The sequence below is a fragment of the Miscanthus floridulus genome, chromosome 9 (assembly GCF_019320115.1).
Source record: "Miscanthus floridulus cultivar M001 chromosome 9, ASM1932011v1, whole genome shotgun sequence".
Taxonomy (NCBI): domain Eukaryota; kingdom Viridiplantae; phylum Streptophyta; class Magnoliopsida; order Poales; family Poaceae; genus Miscanthus; species Miscanthus floridulus.
The window spans coordinates 113,476,035-113,500,546 of record NC_089588.1 but is presented as its reverse complement, the minus strand read 5'-3'; the positions used below and the strand labels follow the sequence as shown (position 1 = coordinate 113,500,546).

The 24,512-nt window shown below is 44.3% G+C and overlaps 1 protein-coding gene and 1 long non-coding RNA gene across 3 annotated transcripts; both read right to left on the bottom strand.

Annotated features, from left to right (window-relative positions):
* Positions 1-5,379: 5,379 nt before the first annotated feature.
* LOC136482685 (uncharacterized) lies at positions 5,380-7,969 on the bottom strand. Of its 2 annotated transcripts, XR_010765157.1 has the most exons (5): positions 7,863-7,969; positions 7,442-7,504; positions 7,143-7,347; positions 6,983-7,050; positions 5,380-5,576 (listed from the first exon to the last, which is right to left on the bottom strand). It is a non-coding gene; the product is annotated as an uncharacterized lncRNA (long non-coding RNA). The 2 variants fall into 2 exon arrangements; XR_010765156.1 differs by lacking the exon at positions 5,380-5,576 and having other exon boundaries at positions 6,514-7,050.
* Positions 7,970-18,534: 10,565 nt separating this feature from the next.
* LOC136482684 (protein PYRICULARIA ORYZAE RESISTANCE 21-like) lies at positions 18,535-20,433 on the bottom strand. The gene is made up of 3 exons (XM_066479889.1): positions 20,093-20,433; positions 19,529-19,610; positions 18,535-19,409 (listed from the first exon to the last, which is right to left on the bottom strand). The coding sequence occupies exons 1-3, from the start codon at positions 20,216-20,218 to the stop codon at positions 18,934-18,936; spliced, it is 684 nt and encodes a 227-aa protein (XP_066335986.1). The 5' UTR covers positions 20,219-20,433; the 3' UTR covers positions 18,535-18,933.
* Between the last annotated feature and the right edge of the window lie 4,079 nt (positions 20,434-24,512).

The window sequence follows — 24,512 nt, the reverse complement described above, 5'->3', positions numbered from 1 at the left end:
ATTTTAGTATTCACTTCAGTTATCTTTGAAATTTGGAATGCCTTATAACGATGCAAGACTAGGCAAGCTCCAATATACTCCCTCAGCAAAAAAAAAAAAAACATGGCATTCTAGTTTTAGTCTAAGTGAAACTATCTTAAGTTGACTAACTGTATAAAAACCTGCCAACATTTATAATACAAATAAGCATCATTAGATCCATCATTAAACATATTATCATATTATACATATTTTGTGGTATGAATGTTTACTGTATTTTTTTGACTTAGGACAACACTAGAGTAACATGTATTTTGGGGCTTAGAGAGTGTGTAATTCATGTAAGCATATAATGATGGGAAATAGAGGGAGTGAAATTGTCATATAGTTTGCTTATCCAAATTATCATGTAATGAAGGGACTTTATATTAGGGTATGTGGAGAGAGGCCCATGAGCAAATCAAAACGCTCTCTTTTCTAGGCAATATTAGGATCAAAACTAATGTTTGTTAGTGCTAGACAATGCTTGAGATTCTCTTGACATGCGATAGAACCATAATATAACGTATGTATGTAGTGCATGTGCATGTACCGGGGTTAAGACAGTCTACATGAAAATGAAATATTAGTGTGAATCACTTACCCTACCCTGGTCGACCATCAAGTGAGCTTGGTGGTCTTTGTCGTAGTACCTCTCAAGAATGGGGTACTGTAGCTCCGCCATGCTGCAAATATGAAATGATAACAGTCGGTTAGAATATGCAAATTGTAACTAAAACATGTTGTATGATAAAAAAAACATAAACAAACGACTGAAATATATAATCAATACATATTAGGCACTATGTACCTTTATAGGTTTCGAAGCAGTCCTAGTTTCGTTCCTTGTTTCTAATTTCTTTGCCTTCTTACGTTTGTTATGAGTGGCAGCAGTGTGACCGATTTGTCCCATTTGGAGCAACGGATCTATCCCGGTGCCTCATCAAACTGTCCAAAACCATACATATCTTCACCATACCCGTTTGATGCATCCATAACTCCTCGAAGCCATTTTTTTCTTCCTTCTACCCTTCTTTGTCATCAGAAGGTCCGGGTCGGAACATAATCCAACCCATAATACTCGGGCCATTGTGTAGGATCTAGGTAAGGCTCGAAGCTCGGCTCCCACACTTTGAGAGTGTTGGACGTGAGGTAGAAAGGAGACATGAACTTTTTCACTTTCATGGTCTAGACCCCTGCATTTACAAGCTGTTATGACGTGCGAGCAAGGCACATGAAAGAGTTGTGGAATGTTAAAAGTGCATTCCGCTTTGTCAAGGTCCACCCTGTAATTCCTACCACCGTACTTCTCACCCCCGGGGTTGGTTCCTCCGGCTGACTTGATATTGTACACCAGCCCTAATGGCCCATAGGCTTCCCCCACTTGGTTCGATGCTATCGTCTCTGACAGATCCAAGTGTTTTCTACCGGCTCTCCCCCATTTCTCTTTGGAGACCTTTGCCGTGTTCCAGCGATTCACAAAGTATTCATTGCACTTCCTGAATGAATACTCCACAATCCCTGACATGGGGGCTGCACGGATACCCTTGAACACTTTGTTGAATAATTTTGAAGAATTAGTAGTCATCACACCATACCTAAGACCTCCGCCATCGAATGCAAGAGCCCACTTGTCCCTCTGAGGCATTTGTTCCTCTAGCCACCTCTTCGCCCTAGCATTGACGACCTTTTGCAACTCCGCAAGCATCTCATCAAACTTTTCCATGGTTCGACACCCACATAGTGACTTCAATTTCTGCACAACCTCCTTTTTCTTCTGCCATATCCATATGTTGGCCGCAAAGTGCCTCATGCACCACTAATGCTCAAGAGGAGGGCATCCATCTACATGCTCTTTCACAGCTATCAGTAGACCGTGATGGTGATCTGAGACCATGCATATCTTTTGAGATGAACAGAGGACATTCTATCTCACAAGCTTCATGAACCAACACTAGTTATCGTTGTTCTCACCCTCAGCCAAAGCAAATGCTAAAGGGACAAATTGATTGTTTGGGTCCACTCCAACAGCAATCATCAACACACCCTTATACTTGCCTATTAGGAAGGTACCGTCAACAAGTACTAAGGGACGACAATGCTTGAACGCCTCCACCGACTGAGGAAAAGACCAATAAACTCTCTGGAGAACATGCTTTGGAACGCCATCCACCTCTATGACAATGCAACCAGTGTAAGGAAACCACCAAAGCCCTAGATTGAAGTGTTTCATGGCACTTAGAATCCTAGGAACATGGTTGTACGCCTTTTTCCAATCGCCTCATAGCATCTCAATAGCATGCTGCTTTGCTCGCCATCCCTTTGAGTACTTCACTCTAAACCAGTGAACCCAAATATTGTTTCGATAATGCTAGAAACCGATGTGTCGCTATCGGCCCTAACAATGCCAACCAGACAACGACCAAGGTAATGGGCTATGTTTTGGTTGTGCACACCCTTCGGCTTTGAAGATCGATAGGTATGAGGTTGCCTCACATTGCGAATCTTCCACTTTCCGTTTCTCTGCCTGTGAGCCCATAGTCCCCATTGACATCCTTGCTTGCAAAGCATGGTGTACCTCTTGTTCTTGTCCGAGTGGGTGACATAATAAGGCCTATGAAACATAACGATATAATCCATCAGAAATACTAGATATGCTCTAAGGTATCAAATAACATTCCCTTCTTAATCTCCACCTCCTCACTCTCTGCTACAACATCAGCCAATGATGTCAAACCGATGTCACATATTGCCTGATCAACCATACCAATGTCCATGAAATTTGGTACCGAGGGTACGTCCACATGAACAACCTTCAATTTCATAAGTTCAACGTCATTGTACTCCATTCTCAATGACCTATCAACTAGGACTCCTAATGACTCCATAAACCCTGCCTCACAACAATCACTTTTGTCCTTGCTACTAGGCTCAGACCTATACTCGTCCTCCAACACATCATCTGAAGTACTTGGCCCTAAAGTCAAGTCATCTTCGTCCACTGAGGTAACACCAACTTTGTCATCCTACAATCCTTAGAATATGTCTACCATATCATGTGTTCCATCTCTGTTTCCATTGTCCTCGACAAACGGTTCTACATCGAACTCATCATTCAAGACACCAAGCTCAAATGACCTATCAACTTCCCTAACTACAACCGGTTGCAACGCTTCATCTTGTGTAAGGTTCTCTACGGGTGCCACATCGACATTATCATCCACAGCCAGCACAAATGGTCTACACCCCTTCTCCACAACAACTTCCAAGCACCTAACACTGCTAGTCTTCACAACTTCATTGTAATTCTTCCATTCATCCTCACATGACAAAGGCATTAACACATAGTGTGATCATTCCTTCCCACAGTCAAATCTACCTCTGAAACTTAGTGGCCACCCAAATTTCTCCCTACCTTGGCTAACCAAAGCATCAATGCTATGAGGTGTACTAAAGAACTGAACTTGTTCGTGCATGCTTTGAAACTCCCCATTTCCTTTAACTTTGCCACCATGAAACAATCGCACTAAACGATCCATCTACAAAATGTGAAGCAACACATCAACACCAACAACTACACATTTCCAAACCAAATCTTGTGCAATCACTCCTACATTACCATAGCACAAACTCAATAGCGATGACATCTAAAGGCAACAAACAAACCTCTCTAAATCCTCCTCCATGCATCAACTACCTAGGTCCATGCAACTCGTAGTTTACATCGAATCCACGGGCAGAGTATATCCTAAACCTATTGTACGCATCAAATAGTATCAACGAAAGCTAAAACATTCACAATATCCCAAATTTCCTAACCCTAGTCATGGAAGTAGTGAGGCAACAATTCAAGAAATCGAGGGGGGGTTCTACCTGGACGTGTAGGAGGGTCTATAGAGCAGGGAGGTCGCGACCATCGTTGGGGGAAGCCATGGCCGACGGCGTTGCCACGGCAAGGCGCTGAGGCAGCGGCGGAGCCACCCGGCTCTCCCTAGTGCCCTACACCTATGGAGCACCGGGAGAGGGAGAGAGGTGGTGTGGTGGTGGCATCGCCCAGGCGGGGTGGCGGCGGCGGTGCCGGCATCGCCTAGGCGTGACGCGAGATGGGAGAGGGAGAGAGAGAGAGAGAGAAAGGAAAGTGGGTCGGGCTGGCCAAACCCTATATCGCCCTGTCACGCTAGCCTGCCTGGCATGACAACGCTATCACGCCGAAGTCGATGGCGCGACAGGGTGGGACCCACCGCCAGCAACACAGGCCCTGGTTAAACATCCACACCACGGTGGTTGCCATTATCGCGCCAGTGCATGTGGTGCGATAGTGTGGTACTATCGTGCCAACTGCGCTGGCGCGACCAAAAGGGTTACCTTGTGCAATATTATTTTTCCAACGGTTATTATTAAAATATTTATTTAAAAAGGATTAAAAATAAAAAAATCCCCTAGGATCACCAGCGGCCGACGAGCTAGGGTTAGACCGCCACCAGCGACCTTGCACGAGGCGATGGGTGTGTGGCATCCTCGCCTTGTCGGGTAGGCGCGTGGCGGCCAAGCACTGGCGTAGCCTCCGCCCACGTCGCCACCATGCTTCTCTTCTCCGCGCACTGTGTCTACTGCATGTCGGGCGTCATCCTTGTAGAGGTGCATGCCATGGTGCGGCGGATCCACCGTGCAACGAATTTGGCCGCCCTGCCGACCAGCAGTGGTGGCGCTGCCCGGGTTGAGCTGAAGCGGAGGCTGTTCATGCTTTCCCTCAGCGTCCACCTGGTGGCCATCACATAGACCAAGGCGACACGCCATGACTCAGGCCCGGACAACGACATGTTGGTGGAAGCCCTGGAGTTCAAGCAGGTTATCGACATGGTCGTCCCGCACGTTGGATCGCACTACCGGAAACAGTGACTTTGCCGTGTGCCACAGGCACTCGGCAAAGATCAAAAAACACTCGGCAAAGGCTTTGCCGAGTGTAACACTCGGCAAACAGCACACGACATCTATAGTATCGGCAAACAACTATTTGCCGAGTGTTTTTTATCACGCACTCGGCAAATGGTTTGCCGAGTGTCAAATTTGACACTTGACAAAAAAAATGGTTTGCCGAGTGTTTTCCAAAATACACTCGGCATAGGATTATTGTTTGCCAAGTGTTTTTGGGAATTACACTCAGCAAACCTATTTTCGAAAGAAAAAAAAATTCTCAGCATACCATTATTGTTTGCCAGAGTGTTTTTGGAAATTACACTCGGCAAACCTATTTTCCAAAGAAAAAAAATAATTTTTTTCTTAGCATATTTCAGTTTAATAGCTGCAATACAAAACACTCTTAGTACGCCATATCTGCATGCACATCATGCTCCTGGCAACATAATTCTCATAATAACCACATGGACATAGAAATGAAGATGACAAATTTAAGAGACTAATGACAGGTATAAGTTCAGAAGAATCAATATCCAGAAAAAATTCAAAAACTATGCTACTAAAATAGTGAAGGTAAAACCATCAGCACCCCAGTAGACATGTCTTCTACTCCATTCTTCATGAAACTAGCTTCTTCACTGCTGCAAGAAGGAAGAAATGTGATCATAGTTTGTTGTCTCGCCCTTAGGTATAGAAGTAACCACATGTTTACATACTGATAACTAACTATATCATTCAAATTCACTGTGAACTTCGACTTTGCAGCAGCTAACCAGTGCATGGCCAACTCCAATAGTTATTCTTTTATTTACTTTTCCTAAAAAAAATAGGACAAACCACCTCTTAGGCAGAAAAGAGGCCATTGCAAACAGAAGATAAAAGTTCATGTATGCAGAAAAAGGTGCTAGGAAAACATCTATTTGGACATTTTAGAAAAAGGTTTTCTTGAGTTACCATTTCAGTGATGGATTGTTGGCTACCATTTCTATTAGAAGAACATTTTTGATCCCCTAGCTTCTCCTTCCTCACCTGGAGCAAAAGAACAAGAGCAAAAGAACTCGAGAAATGGCTCAGATTTACCCATTATCAGCATGACAACTAGATATTATATATAATGAGGCTATTGTAAAGCCATAACCTATATAGTTCTACGTTATATTGCATTAATTTAATAACACATTATGCATGGCATGTTTCATCAATGAGAGAACCAAGTGAAACCCTTTGCATGATGCTAGAAGCAACTGTTTCTTTGTCTCACTTTGGAACAATAAGCACCAGTAGCACTAACTATTTAATTACAGGAAGCTTTCCTAATCATTGTAGAGTACCAAATAGAGCAGAATTTACACATTTCTGATTTTGAATTTAGAAATGACACACAGCAAAATAACAAGGTGTTTCACATCTGCTAATTTTCTAACCCCTAAAGTTGGGAAGTGTTTACACATAAAAAGTCTACTCCCTCCATCCTGGAATACAATGAATTAAAGCATTCAAAAATTTTCTAGAGGCTAAGGAGGAGGTTTATTTTCAGGATCATTCTCACCCGATGCTACTCCCTACTCCTTAGCCTTCTCTAAATCCACTGACCACAGCCACCATGCATGCACTTTAATGAGTAAATTCCATGAATTTCCATTTAAATAAACCTACTGCTAAAACATTTGTGTGATTTGCCATGTAATGTGTGTCGTAACTAAGCAAGCCTTCTCTAAATCTGCCAATCACAGCCACCATATATGCATGAACTAAATAGATCAGAGTTTAAGTCAAGGATGCATGTTCTTCCAATACTGACACTTACAGGAACAAATCAAACAGCAACCCACTATAGACCCAGTTGTACAAGTGCAAATAGCAGATTCAACATACATTCAATTAATGTTTATTTAATCTTAGTCAGTCCAGTGGCAGGGAAGAGATAGTCAAACAGTAATGCAAAACTCGTGGTTGAGGATAAAATTGGTTTCAGGGAAAACAAAAGTTAAAAAGATAAATATAAGCAAGAACCGTAGATTATCAAAGCTTACTGTAAAGTGGATACCCATGCTCTTGCAGCGCTGGGAGTTTCTGCACAAAGAAAGTATTCCTTTTTCTGTGGAGTTCCAATATCTAGAACACTAGTCAAAGAACACATCGAATCAAATCTAGACAAAAGGAGAAGAGAGTAAACATGATAACGCAAAGACACCCCATAAGGATACAGAAACAGCATCCATCATATTTTGCCAGTCCACTGCACCAAGAGTTTGCACAGGTCATTACAAAGTTTCCACAGTGTACATCCGAAAGTCATGACGAACTGGAACAGAAGTAGGTCCATACTGAAAGTTCATAGGCGATAGCGTCACTGTGCTTGTTGAATCAAACAAAATTACTCCCCTAACATCCTTGTCACTCCTACGGACCCTACATAATCCAAAAAAAAAATTGGTGTCATTCATTTGGTGTCTCAGGTACCGCCTCTTTGGCGAAAACAGAAACAGCTCTGCAGTTACCGTACTTGTATTCTATCTTCCCCAGTTGTTGGATCAAGTATGACCCAGCGCTCATTCCACTTTCTTAGCTGATATATATGAGTAAAATGAAGAAACATCATAAGTGGAAGCGACAACGTGGAATCCAAACAAAAATTGCAATGCTATGAGAATGGAGAACGCCTCAGGACTCGCACATAGACTATATGGTTTATACACTACTACACTAGCAAGGAACTGAATTTGCAAATAAGAGGAAATGACAGTTGACAGGTAAACAATCAACAAATGTTAACTAGAGGCTCGCAACGGTATCCACGGGTCAGCAATAACAGTACATTTTGGCTTTCTAGCTGTTTCCTGCAGTAATTTGTACTGACGTCGAGACAGGGAACATGAACCAAACTGGAATCCAGAAAGAAGGGGAAATGAAGGGAGCGGATTTACCGTGTCGGATCGCTTCAAGAGGGGGCCCCGGAGGAGGTGGCGGGTGGAGGTGGAGGAGAGCTAGCGCCGCACCCGGTCCATGCTGCTCTGCATCTCGCCCACCACCTGCGGTCCGTTCGACGCAAGAGCGAGGAGCAAGAGAAATTCCTAGCTCCCGGTGAGATCCCAGCTCAAATGATACGGAAACGCAAAGGAAAAGGAACCCGCCAGCGTCGGCCGGTAACTGGCTCGATCCGAGGAGAGAAGAAGCGAGGAGATGCCAGATCGAGAGAACATGGGTGGAAGGGAAACGAGCCCTAACCTCGAAGAGCCGGCTGAGATCGGACGGATCGGCCTTCTCTGCTTGTTGCGATGCTGCTGGAGAGGAGGGGGCGGATGCATCTCCGACGCCGACGAGGGGGCCGTCACCGCCTTCGATGGCGAGGTCACTGAGGAGATCCCCGACGGTGAGCAGTGGACCTCCGACTCCTCGCATCTATTTTTCTCCTTCCATACAGGAGACGAGAGGGACGTGGGCCTGGGGGCCGGCGGGGTAGGGCGCAGGGGGGCCGGTGGCGGCCGGTGGTGGGTGTGCCACTGTGCCTGTGTGCGTGTGTGGCGTGGGTGGGTGTCTGCATGTGTGGCTGTGTGCGGCCGGATGCGGGTATATGATTTTGGGGTTTGCCAAGTGTCCCAGATCTCACACTCGGCAAAGAAGGAGGCTTGCCGAGTGTCAGACGAGAAGCACTCGGCAAATCCAGTTTTTTTTTATTTTCTTTCTTTTCCTTCTTTTTCATAACATGTTTTTCTAAATTTGTTCCGATGTACTTTGAAAATACATTGTCAAATTCACTTGACAATGTATATTTGATTTTTCTATGAATATTATTCCATTATTTCATGCAGTTATAGCTCAAATTCAATTTATATAAATTAAAATTCTATAATTGCACTTAATAAATTAAAATTATCAAACGGATCCAAAAAATTACCAAAATTTCACATGAAACAATCTATGTTCTCTGTTGCCTATACAAAAAGTTTTGAAGTCGAACCCCAATTCGACCATTACTTTGACTCCAAATCTTACCGAATCCTTCTCAACGTTACGATTCTTTTTCTAAGATGCTTCGGTTTGTAAACATCGTACGTGACAAAATGTGCGAAATCTTATCAATTTTTTACCACAGCCTCCACGTATGATATCATCACATCATGACAAATCTCATGATTTTCAAACTTTGTTTGCTTTTTTAGAATTTAAAAACCATTCGGCCACACGTTCATGGTCGTGTTTCCTGAACGAGATGTTCGAAATTTCTTTTCATTTCCAAGGTAAGGCCTCACACTGGACTCAATAGCATGACTATCATTTTTCTACTCATTTTATTTTATTATTTGAATCACTTGCAGTTCAAATTTGACTTAAACCAAAAAATTTCTTGAAATACAATAAATTAATTAAATATAGCTAACAGATTAAGAAATATACCAAATTTTAACATGTTGTATGTGCATAGTAGAAAAAGCTTGAAGGTTAGGAGAGAAAAAAAATATTTCCTTGCCGAGTGCAAAAAAACACTCGGTAAAGAGTTTGTTTGCCGAGTGTAAAAAAAACACTCGGCAAACCCCCTTCTTTGTTGAGTGTTTTTTTGACACTCGGCAAACCCCCTTTTTTGCCGAGTACAATTATTTTGCCGAGTGGTTTTCGCATAACACTCGGCAAAGAGCTTGTTTGCCGAGTGCCCGAAAGATTGCACTCGGCAAACCCCTTCCACTCGGCAAATTGACTGTTTCGATAGTGTCGGCGGCCCATTGCTGTCGTATTCACGGGACCGTCCCCACTCAATTTTATTCTGAAATGGAACTGTCGTATTCCACGGTTCGTTTTAAGGATGAAAACGGTCGGAAATGGTCGAAAAACTCCTAAATTGTTTTCTACTTTTACATTTGAAATAAGAAAACGAAAGCGAAAACGGTAAAATCGGACACGAAAACGAACGCGAACTTACGAATTATCGAGAATTTCGAAAACGAACCAATTCGAGCGGATTTATGTCGAACACGGTCGATATACGAAAACTCAATACGGAATACCAACCCGTAGACCAAGTGCATGACTAAGTGCATACATGATCAAGTTCAAGTGCATATAATAATTAACAAGTGCATATTATAGAAACATGAACTCGAACTGAGTCACAATAATTTTATTAATCTTTTTAGAATAGATGTAGTATTTTATTTTAAAGATTTATTCAGATTTTTCTTTTGAGTAACAAAAAATTATTCGGCTGATGCAAAAACTATCAAATGATTGACTTTGCAGGTGGGGGTTAAACCGATGAGCTTGATAGGCTATGGCCCAGGTGGGCTTTCGTGTAGATGCCGCTGGTTTCCTGACATTTAGCACCATCTCGTGAGGTGAAGAGAGATGAGGCTGGGCGCCGTCTATAAGAGAGGGCAGCTGGCCACCAGTAGAAAGAACGCAGCTGCGTGGTGAACAACCTGTAATTGGGCTGTATGACCTGTGTAGTTGGCCAAATTCGGTTTAAACCGAATTTTCAATTCGAAATATTTCAAATTAAAAATAGAAAAGTAGAAAACGGTCGAAAAATGTCTAAACCGTTTTCTACTTTTACATTTGAAATACGAAACATCTGAAATGCGAAAGCGAAAACGGAAAAGTCGGACAAGAAAATGCGGATTCAATCGGATTAAATATAGAAAATGATGTGGTTCGGTTCGGGATATTTCCGTTCCGTTTTCATCATTAGTTCGTTTTACATGCTGCAGCCAGCGGCCATCCAACCATACGCGAACCCGAGGAACACAGGAAAATTGGGAATAAAACCACAGCAGCAACATATGCAGAAACCATACTTTAACGCCGCTTTTGCATGTATTCCTTCGTAAACTTTATTTATGCTATTACGTTACTTTTACAAGCTATCCACCCATACTCTCGACGATCAGCGGAGAAAGAAGTTAAGGAGATGCTAGATGTTGTGTTTTTGAAAAGCATATCAATGATATGTGGTACAGCCAGATCCTTTGGGAATCCAATGGCTATATATATGATCGAGGCATTTGTGGGTGCGGTCCACAAGACGGCAAACAGCACACGATTCCTCTGCCCAACCCTTGTGCTAGATTGTTTCCATGGGACATGTAACCATCAATCAATCTTATCTTACTATTACTAATTAGAGGCTTCAACAGCCCCTAAAAAAAAGATAAATTCTAAAAATTCTCACAATAATCAGAAACATCTAACCTTTAATTTGGTAGACTCTAATCATCATCGCCGATAATAGTCATCGGATCTATTGTAATTTGTAAAAAAATTACCCACCTCTATCATTATAAAAAATACATAAAGTAAGCCCTAATTTTACAACTAAATTACCCACTTCTGTCATTACAAAAGATAATTCAAAAGAACCCCCTACATTTGCATATAAATTACCCACATCTGTCGTTATGAAAAAATAAAAATAACCCCCTAAATTTGCATCTAAATTACCCACATTTGCTATAATAAAATATAATACAAAATAACCCCCTAATAATACATCTAATTTACCCAGATTTGTCATTATTAAAGATAATTTAAAATAATTCTCTAACTTTGCGTCTAAATTACTCATGTCTACCATTATAATAGATAATTTAAAATACACCCTAATGATTTTATAAATCATCCACCTTCATCGCTATAAAAGATAATGCAAAGTAACATCCTAAGTTTGCATGCAACCTAAACATATATGTTGTTCTGAAAGATAATGCAAAGTATTACCTTTATATTTGTATCTACCTTAGCCATTATAAAAAATAAACAAAAATATCTCTCAAATCTACATATAAATACTAATTTATATTATTGTAAAAAAAAATCAATATCCATAAATTACAACACATATATATTTCTAAATTACAGACTTCTACCACCGTGAAATTAAATAACCATAATGCTATGTTCCACCATGTATATCAAATAAACATATATACATTAGGATAAATATTTATTTTAATAACTTATGAAGCATGGAAAAATATTCATTTAACAAACTACGTAGAATAACACTGAAAATTCACTTTAATTTATATTAATACTCCATGATAATAAATTTCATAAGTTTATACATTTTAACTGTAACATTATGTCATATCATATATCAGTAATTTTGAGCACTCCACAATACATAAAACAATGCTACACACATATAATCATGTGATATAACAAATTCAACTTGCTCAGTACCGGCTGCAAGCTGAGTTTTCACTTAACATGTGAAAAACAATACTAATAAGACCTATACTCTTTTTAATAAAAAATAACTTAGGAATAAAGATAAAGAACACTAGAATTTCTACTTCACATGTGAAAAAATTACAACCTGTTTCTTTTCATGTTTTCTCTGTGGTTTATCATTAGTGCTTTGGTAAGTGTAGGACCCATAGCAACTCAATAGCATGCTGCTTTGCCCGCCATCCCTTTGAGTACTTCACTCTATAACCAGTGAACCCAAATATGGTTTCGATAATGCTAGAAACTGATGTGTCGCTATCGGCCCTAACAATGCCAACAAGACAATGACCAAGGTAACGGGCTGTGTTTTGGGCGTGCACACCCTTCGGCTTTGAAGATCGATAGGTATGAGGTTGCCTCACATTGCGAATCTTCTACTTTCCGTTTCTCTGCCTGTGAGCCCATAGTCCCCATTGACATCATTGCTTGCAAAGCACGGTGTACCTCTTGTTCTTGTCCGAGTGGGTGACATAATAAGGCCTGTGAAACATAACGGCATAATCCATCAGAAAATACTGGAGATGCTCTAAGGTATCAAATAACATTCCCTTCTTAATCTCCACCTCCTCACTCTCTGCTACTGCATCGGCCAACGTTGTCAAACCGGTGTCACATATTGCCAGATCAACCATACTAATGTCCATGAAATTTGGTACCGAGGGTACATCCACATGGACAGCCTTCAATTTCCTAAGTTCAACGTCATTGTACTCCATTCTCAATGACCCGTCAACTGGGACTCCTAATGACTCCGTAAACCCTACCTCACAACAATCACTTTCATCATAGCTACTAGGCTCAGACCTGTGCTCGTCCTCCAACACACCATCTGAAGTACTTGGCCCTAAAGTCAAGTCATCTTCATCCACTGAGGTAACACCAACTTCATCATCCTCCAATCCTTAGAATATGTCGTCCATATCATGTGTTCCATCTCCGTTTCCAACGTCCTCGACAAACGTTTCTACATCGAACTCATCATTCAAGGCACCGAGCTCAAATGACCTATCAACTTCCCTAACTAGAACCGGCTGCAACACTTCGTCTTGGGTAAGGTTCTCTACGGGCACCACATCGACATTATCATCCACAGCCAGCACAAATGGGCTAGACCCCTTCTCCACAACAACTTCCAAGCACCTAACACTGCTAGTCTTCACAACTTCATTGTAATTTCTTCCATTCATCCTCACATGACAAAGGCATTAACACATAGTGTGCGCATTCCTTCCCACAGTCAAATCTACCTCTGAAACTTAGTGGCCACCCAAATTTCTCCTGACATTGGCTAATCATAGCATCAAAGCTATGAGGTGTACTAAAGAACTGAACATGTTCGTGCATGCTTTGAAACTCCCCATTTCCTTTAACTTTGCCACCATGAAACAATCGCACTAAACAATCCATCTACAAAATGTGAAGCAACACATCAACACCAACAACAACTACACATTTCCAAACCAAATCTTGTGCGATCACTCCAACATTACCATAGCACAAACTCAACAGTGATGACATCTAAAGGCAACAAACAAACCTCTCTAAATCCTCCTCCATGCATAAACTACCTAGGTCCATGCAACCCGTAGTTTACGTCGAATCCACGGGCAGAATATATCCTAAACCTATTATACACATCAAATAGTATCAACAAAAGCTAAAAACATTCACAATATCCCAAATTTCCTAACCCTAGTCATGGAAATAATGAGGCAACAATTCAAGAAATCGAGGGAGGGGGTTCTACCTGGACGTGTAGGAGGGTCTACGGAGCAGGGAGGTCGCGGCCAGCGTTGGGAGAAGCCGTGGCCGGCGGCGCCGCCACGGCAAGGCGCCGAGGTAGCGGCGGAGCCACCCGGCTCTCCTTGGCGCCCTACGCCTGCGGAGCACCGGGAGAGGGAGAGAGAGGTGGCGGGGTGGCGGCGGCGTGTGCCGGCATCGCCCAGGCGTGACGTGAGATGGGAGAGGGAGAGAGAGAGAGAAAGGAAAGTGGGTCGGGCTGGCCAAACCCTATATCGCCCTGTCGCGCTAGCCCGCCTGGCGCGACGACGCTGTCGTGCCGGAGTCGGTGGCGTGACAGGGTGGGACCCGCCGCCGGCCACGTAGGCCCTAGTCAAACATCCACGCCACGGTGGATGCCATTGTCGCGCCAGTGCATGTGGCGCGACAGTGTGGTACTGTCGTGACAGCTGCGCTGGCGCGACCAAAAGGGTTACCTTGTGCAATATTATTTTTCCAATGGTTATTATTAAAATATTCATTTAAAAAGGATTAAAAATAAAAAATCCCCTAGGATCACCAGTGGCCGACGAGCTAGGGTTGGACCGCCACCAGCGACCTTGCACGAGGTGACGGGTGCGTGGCGTCCTCTCCTCGTCGGGTAGGCGCGCGGCGGCCAAGCCCTGTCATCTGGCCAGGTACAGCCCGCACTGGCGCAGCCAGCACCCACGTCGCCACCATGCTTCTCTTCTCCGCGCACTGTGTCCACTGCATGTCGGGCGTCATCCTCGTAGATCAGGTGCACGCCATGGTGCGGCGGATCCACCGTGCAACGAATTTGGCCGCCCTGCCGACCAGCGGTGGTGGCGCTGCCCGGGTTGAGCTGAAGCGGAGGCTGTTCGTGCTTTCCCTCAGCGTCCACCTGGAGGCCATCGCATAGACCAAGGCGACACGCCACGACTCAGGCCCGGACAACGACATGTCGGTGGAAGCCCAGGAGTTCAAGCAGGTTATCGACGTGGTCGTCCCGCACGTTGGCTCGGCGGCCCATTGCTGTCGTATTCACGGGGACCGTCCCCACTCAATTTTATTCCGAAATGGAACTGTCGTATTCCACGGTTCGTTTTACATGCTGCAGCCAGCGGCCATCCAACCATACGCGAACCCGAGGAACACAGGAAAATTGGGAATAAAACCACAGCCGCAACATATGCAGAAACCATACTTCAACGCCGCTTTTGCATGTATTCCTTCGTAAACTTTATTTATGCTATTACGTTACTTTTACAAGCTAGCCACCCATACTCTCGACGATCAGCGGAGAAAGAAGTTAAGGAGATGCTAGATGTTGTGTTTTTGAAAAGCATATCAATGATATGTGGTACAGCCAGATCCTTTGGGAATCCAATGGCTATATATATGATCGAGGCATTTGTGGGTGCGGTCCACGAGACGGCAAACAGCACACGATTCCTCTGCCCAACCCTTGTGCTAGATTGTTTCCATGGGACATGTAACCATCAATCAATCTTATCTTACTATTACTAATTAGAGGCCTCAACAGAGGTACCACGATAATTCTAGCCCCTAGAAAAAAAGATAAATCCTAAAAATTCTCACAATAATCAGAAACATCTGACCTTTAATTTGGTAGACTCTAATCATCATCGCCGATAATAGTCATCGGATCTATTGTAATTTGTAAAAAAATTACCTGCCTCTGTCATTATGAAAAATACATAAAGTAACCCCCTAATTTTACAACTAAATTACCCACTTCTGCCATTACAAAAGATAATTCAAAAGACCCCCTACATTTGCATATAAATTACCCACATCTGTCGTTATGAAAAAATAAAAATAACCCCCTAAATTTGCATCTAAATTACCCACATTTGCTATAATAAAATATAATACAAAATAACCCCCTAATAATACATCTAATTTACCCAGCTTTGTCATTATTAAAGATAATTTAAAATAATTCTCTAACTTTGTGTCTAAATTACCCATATCTAACATTATAAAAGATAATTTAAAATACCCCCTAATGATTTTATAAATCATCCACCTTCATCGCTATACAAGATAATGCAAAGTAACATCATATGTTTGCATGCAACCTAACCATATATGTCGTTGTGAAAGATAATGTAAAGTATTACCTTTATATTTGTATCTATCTTAGCCATTATAAAACATAAACAAAAATATCTCTCAAATCTACATATAAATACTAATATATATTATTGTAAAAAAATAAATCAATATCCATAAATTACAATACATATATATTTCTAAATTACAGACTTCTACTACCGTGAAATTAAATAACCATAATGCTATGTTCCACCATGTATATCAAATAAACATATATACATTAGGATAAATATTTATTTTAATAACTTATGAAGCATGGAAAAATATTCACATAACAAACTACGTATAATAATACTGACAATTCACTTTAATTTATATTAATACTCCATGATAATAAATTTCATAAGTTTATACATTTTAACTGTAACATTATGTCATATCAATATCAGTAATTTTGAGCACTCCATGATACATAAAACAATGCTACACACATATAATCATGTGATATAACAAATTCAACATGTTCAGTGCTGGCTGCAAGCTTAGTTTTCACTTAACATGTGAAAAAACAATACTAATAAGACCTAAACTCTTTTTAATAAAAATAACTTACGAATAAAGATAAAGAACACTAGAATTTCTACTTAACATGTGAAAAAATTACAACAACTTGATAAAAAGTTAAAAGCTAAACTTTAGATTTATGAAATCATAGAAAGGGATGCAACAAGAGTTCATATGTCATAAGATTAGGTTTCAACTAAATACAAATCAAGCTAGAAAAAAAAGATAAACTCTAGAAATTCTAACTACAGGTCCCGAATGGAGACTGGATGTTAATACTCACAAGACCTGATAGAAAAACAAAAGATAGATCCTAAAAATTCTCATAGAAATTAGAAACATCTGACCATTAATTCAGCATAACCTATAATAATAGCTATTGGCTCTATTCTATTTTCTAAATAATTATCCACCTCTGTTGTTGTGTAAAACAATATAAAGTGACCCATGACTCTATATTTATGTTACCTACCTATGCCATTAAGAAACATGATCTAAAGTAGATATAAATTCGCAACTAATCACCTGTGTCCTCCTATTATTTGATCGATAATTTACATAACTAAATTTTCATCTCATTATTAGAAAAAATTAAATACCCCTTCAAATCTGCATCTAAATTATCAAATCTTCCATTATAAAAAATGTTTAGATAACCATAGAGCACATATTTGTTTCTACATACATTACCCACCTCTGTAAATATTAATATAGTAAGATTTAATTAAAGTAAACATACGGGTCGTGCCAGCATCCATGAGCAATAAATATATATGTTATGTTTCATCACATAAAAAATAATTTTCTAAACAACTTATATACTAATGATACTAACAAATTGTTTGAAACCATATTAGTAACCATGACATATAATTTATATAGGCCATTACTTTAGATATATTTATATATTTTAACTAGAAAGTTTGACATGTCTATATTTATAGTATAACCATAACTGCACATATAATTCCTTGATAGAAAAATTCAATTAGGTTGAGAATTGTGGGAGGCCACCGGTGGCTATATTTTCCTGACTCTCTAAGATTACTTTAGAGTAAAATGTCGATCATTATAAGGCTTAAGTATTAAAATTCTCTTAAGGTTAGTCCTGCTACCCCCATCCGAGATCTCACTTCAAGCTCTATGACTTATCTTAAACGACATGATGCATATTTTAAATGATGGCTTATATTATTGTAGTATTTATGAACCTACTCTACGACCTAAAATCCTTATTTTAAAAAAGTGCAAAAAGGAGAGTTAATGAAAGATAAAATAAGCATAAGAGTTTCAACTTAACTTGAGAAGAGAAAAATTTGTAGGAGTCAATAGGAATAAATAAAATTTAAAAAAAATCAAAATTTAGATTCATGACTTGATAAGATATATGGTGCAACAAGAGCCACCATAATTAATGGTAAGGTTTTAAATTAATTGCATATTAATATATAGAGGTGCCATGCAAAAAGAAAATAGGAATATGGATGAGAAAACATATAGATCAGTCCCTTGAAAAAAATACTAATTAATAAGTTTATCATAACTAGATATAGACTGCAGAGTATCTATTATGTCTATCGTGTTAGAAAAATAAACAAAGAGAAAAACATACAATTGAATATAAATAATTCTTTATTAGTCAGATGTATTATATAACTAATACTTATATCTCCTAAAATTTTAGCACGTGCGAGAACACATGTTGATGGACAAGTCATATGAATTATAGGTCTAACCTGAACCAAATACAAGTGATTTCAATTTTGTTGTCACTTGTTTTGTACTCCTGACTTCCCCTGCAGCGTGTTGCGCGGTAAGTGGTAACTGGTAAGTAGGAGTATTTAACAAACTGTCTGCAATGCGCGCGTAGCAGCAAGACAGTTGATGGAAGAATAGCTCTTTGTTGAGAAAATTTTTGTGAGATGATCAAAAGACAATAGTGATAATGACCCAGAGAGTACAAGCCAGACGGCACATTTCTCCTTTTTATGACTCCACACTTTAGCAGAAGCATCCGATCCTGTTTGTGTTGAACACTCAACATAGTACAGTGGTACTATAACATCTTCCTATGGCCAATGAGATGTGGACAGTAAGATCATATATTCAGCTCTGCTCTTTACAATCATCGAGAGAATAATTAACAACAATATGCATCCCTGCTTAATGAACATTTATTTTTCTACAAGTCACGCACGCATAACCAACTTATCATGTCCATTTCGTATTCGTCTGCCATCCCAAATTAATTCCCGACCTGTATAATAAAACACTCAAATCCAATGTAGTCCACGCTAATTCACGGAAAACTCCAACTTGATACTACTAGAATGACTCCAAGGTCGAGTGGTCAACTCGAGAGCATGCTTGCGGCATGCTACGATAGGATCACAATCACATGATGCTACACGCCGCCGACGGGTCGTCGTCGCAGAACGTCCGGCAGCCCCTGTAGCCGCACGGCGCCGGCAACGGCCGAACGGTCAGGCCGTACACCCTGCCGCAGCAGCAGCACCTGCAGCTCTCATAGTAGCCCTGGTAGCAGGGCGCGCAGCACTGGCACCCGCACGGCCCCACCGGCGGCGCGGGACACGACGGGATCACCACTGTCGGCCGCGGTGGCGGTGGCGGTGGCGGTGGCGGCGGCGGCGGCGGCGGAGACGGAGGCGGTGGCGGCGGCGGTGGCGGCGGTGGCGGCGGCGGCGGAGGCGGTGGCGGTGGAGGATTGGTGTCGACGATGTGGACGTCCCTGACCACCTTGCCGCCCTTGCAGCGGAGCTTGCAGGCGAGCCGGAGCGGTTCGAACGGCCCCTCGATGGTGATCGTCTTGCTCTTGTCGTCGAAGGAGATCGTTTGGATCCTCTCATGGTCTGCACGAACAAGATAACGAGTGAGATCGTAGGCATGCAAGGTGTTCGTTGTTGCTCGTAAAGATGAACCAATCGATCATACTGACGAGGCTGCAGTGCCCTTTTTTTTTGGTTCTTACATTGGAGCTCGCACAGAATCTTGCGGATCTTGTTGTAGCACTTGTGGCAATCAAGGTCAACCACAACGATTAGCATGGAGAACTGTGTTGACAGCAGCATTAGTCCAAGCCAGGGTAAATATTGTTCTTTTTGACAGCACTAAAGTAAAGTAAAGTAAAGGGGATCAAAATCGCTGCAGCTGGCACACGTCAAAGCGGAATAAGATTAGTAATTCCGAAAGTATTGAAAGCATTCTTGAAACGCTGCACAACGTAGGTATATATGCGATATGCTTTTGAACAGTATCTAGACTGTGAAATAAAGAATGGAGTTATTCCTACAGATCAACATATTCTATAGAAACTTTTTGAATATATTCTAGCTCCACCATTATTCCTTCCAATTTCTAAAGAACAGCATATACAGGTTAGCGACAAGCCCAAATTCAGCTACATCAAAACACAAATTTGCAAAGAAGAAACAAAGAATAGATCAAAACACAAACACGCAATTGTTGTTGTACGCAGAACTTATTCATGTCAGCATCAAATTTTGCAAGCCGCAGAGAAAGAGAGAGAGATCACCTTTTCTGCCATGCTTGGGTCGGAGCTGATCGTCTGTTTCTCACATGTAGAGAGAGAGAGAGGAGTGTAGTACAGCAGGACTTTCGGAGGTGAGGCGACCACGGCTGCTGACCTAACAAAAGTCATCCAGGAAGAAGCGAGGGCCTAGGACATGGCGGGCTTTCGGCATCTGAGGTCGCTGCTGGCTATCCTTTGATGAGTGCTTCATCTTTGAGTTCCGGACCGTGTCGTATTTCGTGCGTGTAAAGCTTATCGAGAGACTTAGGGCCTGTTTGGTTGCCGCCCTGGCCTGGGAGCCGCGGCCAGGCTGCACAGACGCCTGGGAGGGCTGCTTGGGAGGTGGGAACCAAAGGCTCTTATAGTGTTCGGTCCCAACGGTAATTATCTGATTACCATGGAATTTTGTTAACACTTTTAATTCCTCTTAATTCACACCCCCACACCCCCCCACCCCCCGCGTTGTCTGCTCTGACGCCTCGGGCGGCTCCGCAACCCATCGAGCGCCTCCCCCCGTCAACCCAAGCGTGGACTCCGCCGCCGCCGGAGCTGCCTGCCAGAGATCGGCGGACGGCAAGAATGGCGGCGGCGAGGCATATCTCAACCTCCCCATGCCTCCTCCCCTCCGTTCCTTCTCCTCCCTCCCGTTCTCTGTCCTTCGTCGGGGCTGATGGTTGGGCATCTGCCGCTCGGGGAATGGCTGGATACAGTGGCTTGGAGGCCGGATCCGGTGTTCACCAGCGTGGTTTCGGTCTGCGATGGCCTGGGCTCTTTGCAGCTTGCTCCTGTCTCTGGGTGGCCCTCAGGTGTCTGCTTACCTGCTCCGGTCTGTGCGGCTCTGCCTTCCCCATGCCCGGATTGCCCGCTTCCGCGTGTTCGACGACTAGATCCGCACGGAGGTGGCCAGATCTGGTGGTCGGCGACCGGATCTGCAAGGCCGTGGTCGGGGCTTGCCCTCGCCCTCTCCTTTCTCTCTCTTGCTCTGGCTGGTTCTATGGTGGAGCTGGCTAGGGGGGAGGGGGTATCTGCAACTGGGTGGCCGGATCTGCGTGGTCGTCGGCCAGTTGCAGGCGGGGGTGGCCGTCTGTTGCTCCGGTGACTTGGGTCGGCGGCCGGGCCTTCTTGCTGCTGCACCCCGAGGTGGCTGTCGGCCTGCTGCACCATTGTTGGCGTTGAGGTCGTCTTCCGGTGACTGCGTGCTGCCAATTCCCTAATCATTCCCTGATGGCAGAAACGAACCATAACCTATCTCGCAGAGCCCCGAACAAGGCACGCCAATTCCCTAATCATTCCACGCGAATCGATGGGGAAAGAACGCATTCTCACGCATGGAAATCCGGAAACCCTAGCTAGGATGAGTACGTGATTGATAGAAATGAAATCCTAGGCCGCCAGCTCGAAGGGAAAAGAGAGACGAGGAAGAGGAGCACACCAACTTGTGGGGGCACGCTTGGCGCTCGCCGGCGCGGATGAGAGCGGGTGGGTGCGCCGGACCTGGCTCCCCTCCCAGATCCTCCTCCGCCTCCTCGCGGTGAGGGAGGAACGGATCGGGGTGGACGCGCGCGCCTCGCCCACGGCGCGGGCGGAGGGAGCCAGGAAGGGAGGGGGCGCGTGCTCGCCGACGATGCTTCCGCGGCTCCTCCCTCTTCTTCGCCGGCGAGAGGCGACAGGGGGAGCGGGGTGCGACGCCGGCGCTGGAGGAGGGGGGGTGCGACGCCGTGCTCCACCGCTGGAGAGGGAGGGTCACCGCGTGGGGGAGAGGGAGGGGTGGCGTGGGGGAGAGACGGAGGAGGGGCTCGGAGGAGAGGGAGGGTGCGGTGCGGGACAACGAGCGAGGGAGAGAGAGAGAGAGAGGGAGGGGAAGGAAGAGTCGAGACGAAGAGAGAGAGGAGGGCAGATGATATTTTGGTTTGGTGTACGTCGGGCATTTGTAGGGGCGGTTCAATCACCAGCCGCCCCTACAAATACTAACACCAGGGGCGGCTGGTGAGTGAGCCGCCCCTACAAATCAGACCCATTTCTAGGGGCGGCTCGTATCACCAGCCACCCCTGCTGTTCCATTTGTAGGGGCGGCTAGTCTCTGGGCTCCTCAGCACGCCACTGTAGGGGCGGCTCCATCGCCGGCCGCCCCTATAAAAAATTCGTGCCGTTGCTACAAACCTTTTTTCACGTAGTGTATGGGCAACGCCATCTGCCTCTCTAGTCACTTCAAATGGCCCCACGTTGAGGGATAACCGCTTTCACCGTACTCCGGACACGTGGAACACTTATTCACTAGCACTGCATTTATATGCTTATATTACGATAATATAGTAGCATAATACAGGCCAAAAACACTTTGCATGTCGTGGTAAGTTAGGGATCCTCGAGTTAATACAATTTTGGAAAGGCCCAATTTGCCCTTGCACAGTTGCACCGCATGAGGCTAGGTTTTGCGAGTTTATTTTTGTTCCTGCTTCGCCGTAGGACTCCAAAAAAAAATTGGATTATGTATTGTTCAATATGCTCTGTGTGGTATATAACGTCGTACATCTATCATCATCATACATTCACATTAGAAAAAAGTGAGTTTTTTTTTAAGGAGGTTCTCCCTCTATACTACCCGTTCGACCTAGACATCGTCTTATCTAAGCCTTCCATCATCTGTGAGATGCAAGATGTAAGATTTTTACTTTATGATTTTACCCTTATTACAAACGCATGATTCAATCCCGATCGACTTTGTTGGGATAAAGTTTGTTTTATGTACGTAGCCCACTGCTGCTATACGCCCGGTCGCACGCACATCCTACATACACACGTCAACGCCAAAGAAGTCGAGCACCGTACCAACATCACTCCGGGCAGTGAAGCCCCAGATCGATTTGATTTATTTCATTATCTTCAAGGCTAGGTGGCACCCTAATGCGTATCAGCGTCCTATATATTCGATCGGGTAGTTTCAGCTGGGAATTTATGCTACTTTTACATTTTTCGCTTGTCGATCTAGATTTGTTCTACCTAATCAATCTTCCTCTATCTGAACATGCACTGTACGTTCGTTGCGTCGGCATCTGAGGTCGCTGCTGGCTATCCTTTGATGAGTGCTTCATCTTTGAGTTCCGGACCGTGTCGTATTTCGTGCGTGTAAAGCTTATCGAGAGACTTAGGGCCTGTTTGGTTGCCGCCCTGGCCTGGGAGCCGCGGCCAGGCTGCACAGACGCCTGGGAGGGCTGCTTGGGAGGTGGGAACCAAAGGCTCTTATAGTGTTCGGTCCCAACGGTAATTATCTGATTACCATGGAATTTTGTTAACACTTTTAATTCCTCTTAATTCACACCCCCACACCCCCCCCACCCCCCGCGTTGTCTGCTCTGACGCCTCGGGCGGCTCCGCAACCCATCGAGCGCCTCCCCCCGTCAACCCAAGCGTGGACTCCGCCGCCGCCGGAGCTGCCTGCCAGAGATCGGCGGACGGCAAGAATGGCGGCGGCGAGGCATATCTCAACCTCCCCATGCCTCCTCCCCTCCGTTCCTTCTCCTCCCTCCCGTTCTCTGTCCTTCGTCGGGGCTGATGGTTGGGCATCTGCCGCTCGGGGAATGGCTGGATACAGTGGCTTGGAGGCCGGATCCGGTGTTCACCAGCGTGGTTTCGGTCTGCGATGGCCTGGGCTCTTTGCAGCTTGCTCCTGTCTCTGGGTGGCCCTCAGGTGTCTGCTTACCTGCTCCGGTCTGTGCGGCTCTGCCTTCCCCATGCCCGGATTGCCCGCTTCCGCGTGTTCGACGACTAGATCCGCACGGAGGTGGCCAGATCTGGTGGTCGGCGACCGGATCTGCAAGGCCGTGGTCGGGGCTTGCCCTCGCCCTCTCCTTTCTCTCTCTTGCTCTGGCTGGTTCTATGGTGGAGCTGGCTAGGGGGGAGGGGGTATCTGCAACTGGGTGGCCGGATCTGCGTGGTCGTCGGCCAGTTGCAGGCGGGGGTGGCCGTCTGTTGCTCCGGTGACTTGGGTCGGCGGCCGGGCCTTCTTGCTGCTGCACCCCGAGGTGGCTGTCGGCCTGCTGCACCATTGTTGGCGTTGAGGTCGTCTTCCGGTGACTGCGTGCTGCCAATTCCCTAATCATTCCCTGATGGCAGAAACGAACCATAACCTATCTCGCAGAGCCCCGAACAAGGCACGCCAATTCCCTAATCATTCCACGCGAATCGATGGGGAAAGAACGCATTCTCACGCATGGAAATCCGGAAACCCTAGCTAGGATGAGTACGTGATTGATAGAAATGAAATCCTAGGCCGCCAGCTCGAAGGGAAAAGAGAGACGAGGAAGAGGAGCACACCAACTTGTGGGGGCACGCTTGGCGCTCGCCGGCGCGGATGAGAGCGGGTGGGTGCGCCGGACCTGGCTCCCCTCCCAGATCCTCCTCCGCCTCCTCGCGGTGAGGGAGG

Bases quoted from the DNA above. Each gene is read 5' to 3' on its own strand.
- LOC136482684 (XM_066479889.1), bottom strand. From the start codon at position 20,218: ATGACTTTTGTTAGGTCAGCAGCCGTGGTCGCCTCACCTCCGAAAGTC. The intron at 19,611-20,092 runs GTGATCTCTCTC...CTGTCAACACAG, and splicing joins ACCCAAGCATGGCAGAAAAG to TTCTCCATGCTAATCGTTGT. The intron at 19,410-19,528 runs GTAAGAACCAAA...TTGTTCGTGCAG, and splicing joins GATTCTGTGCGAGCTCCAAT to ACCATGAGAGGATCCAAACG.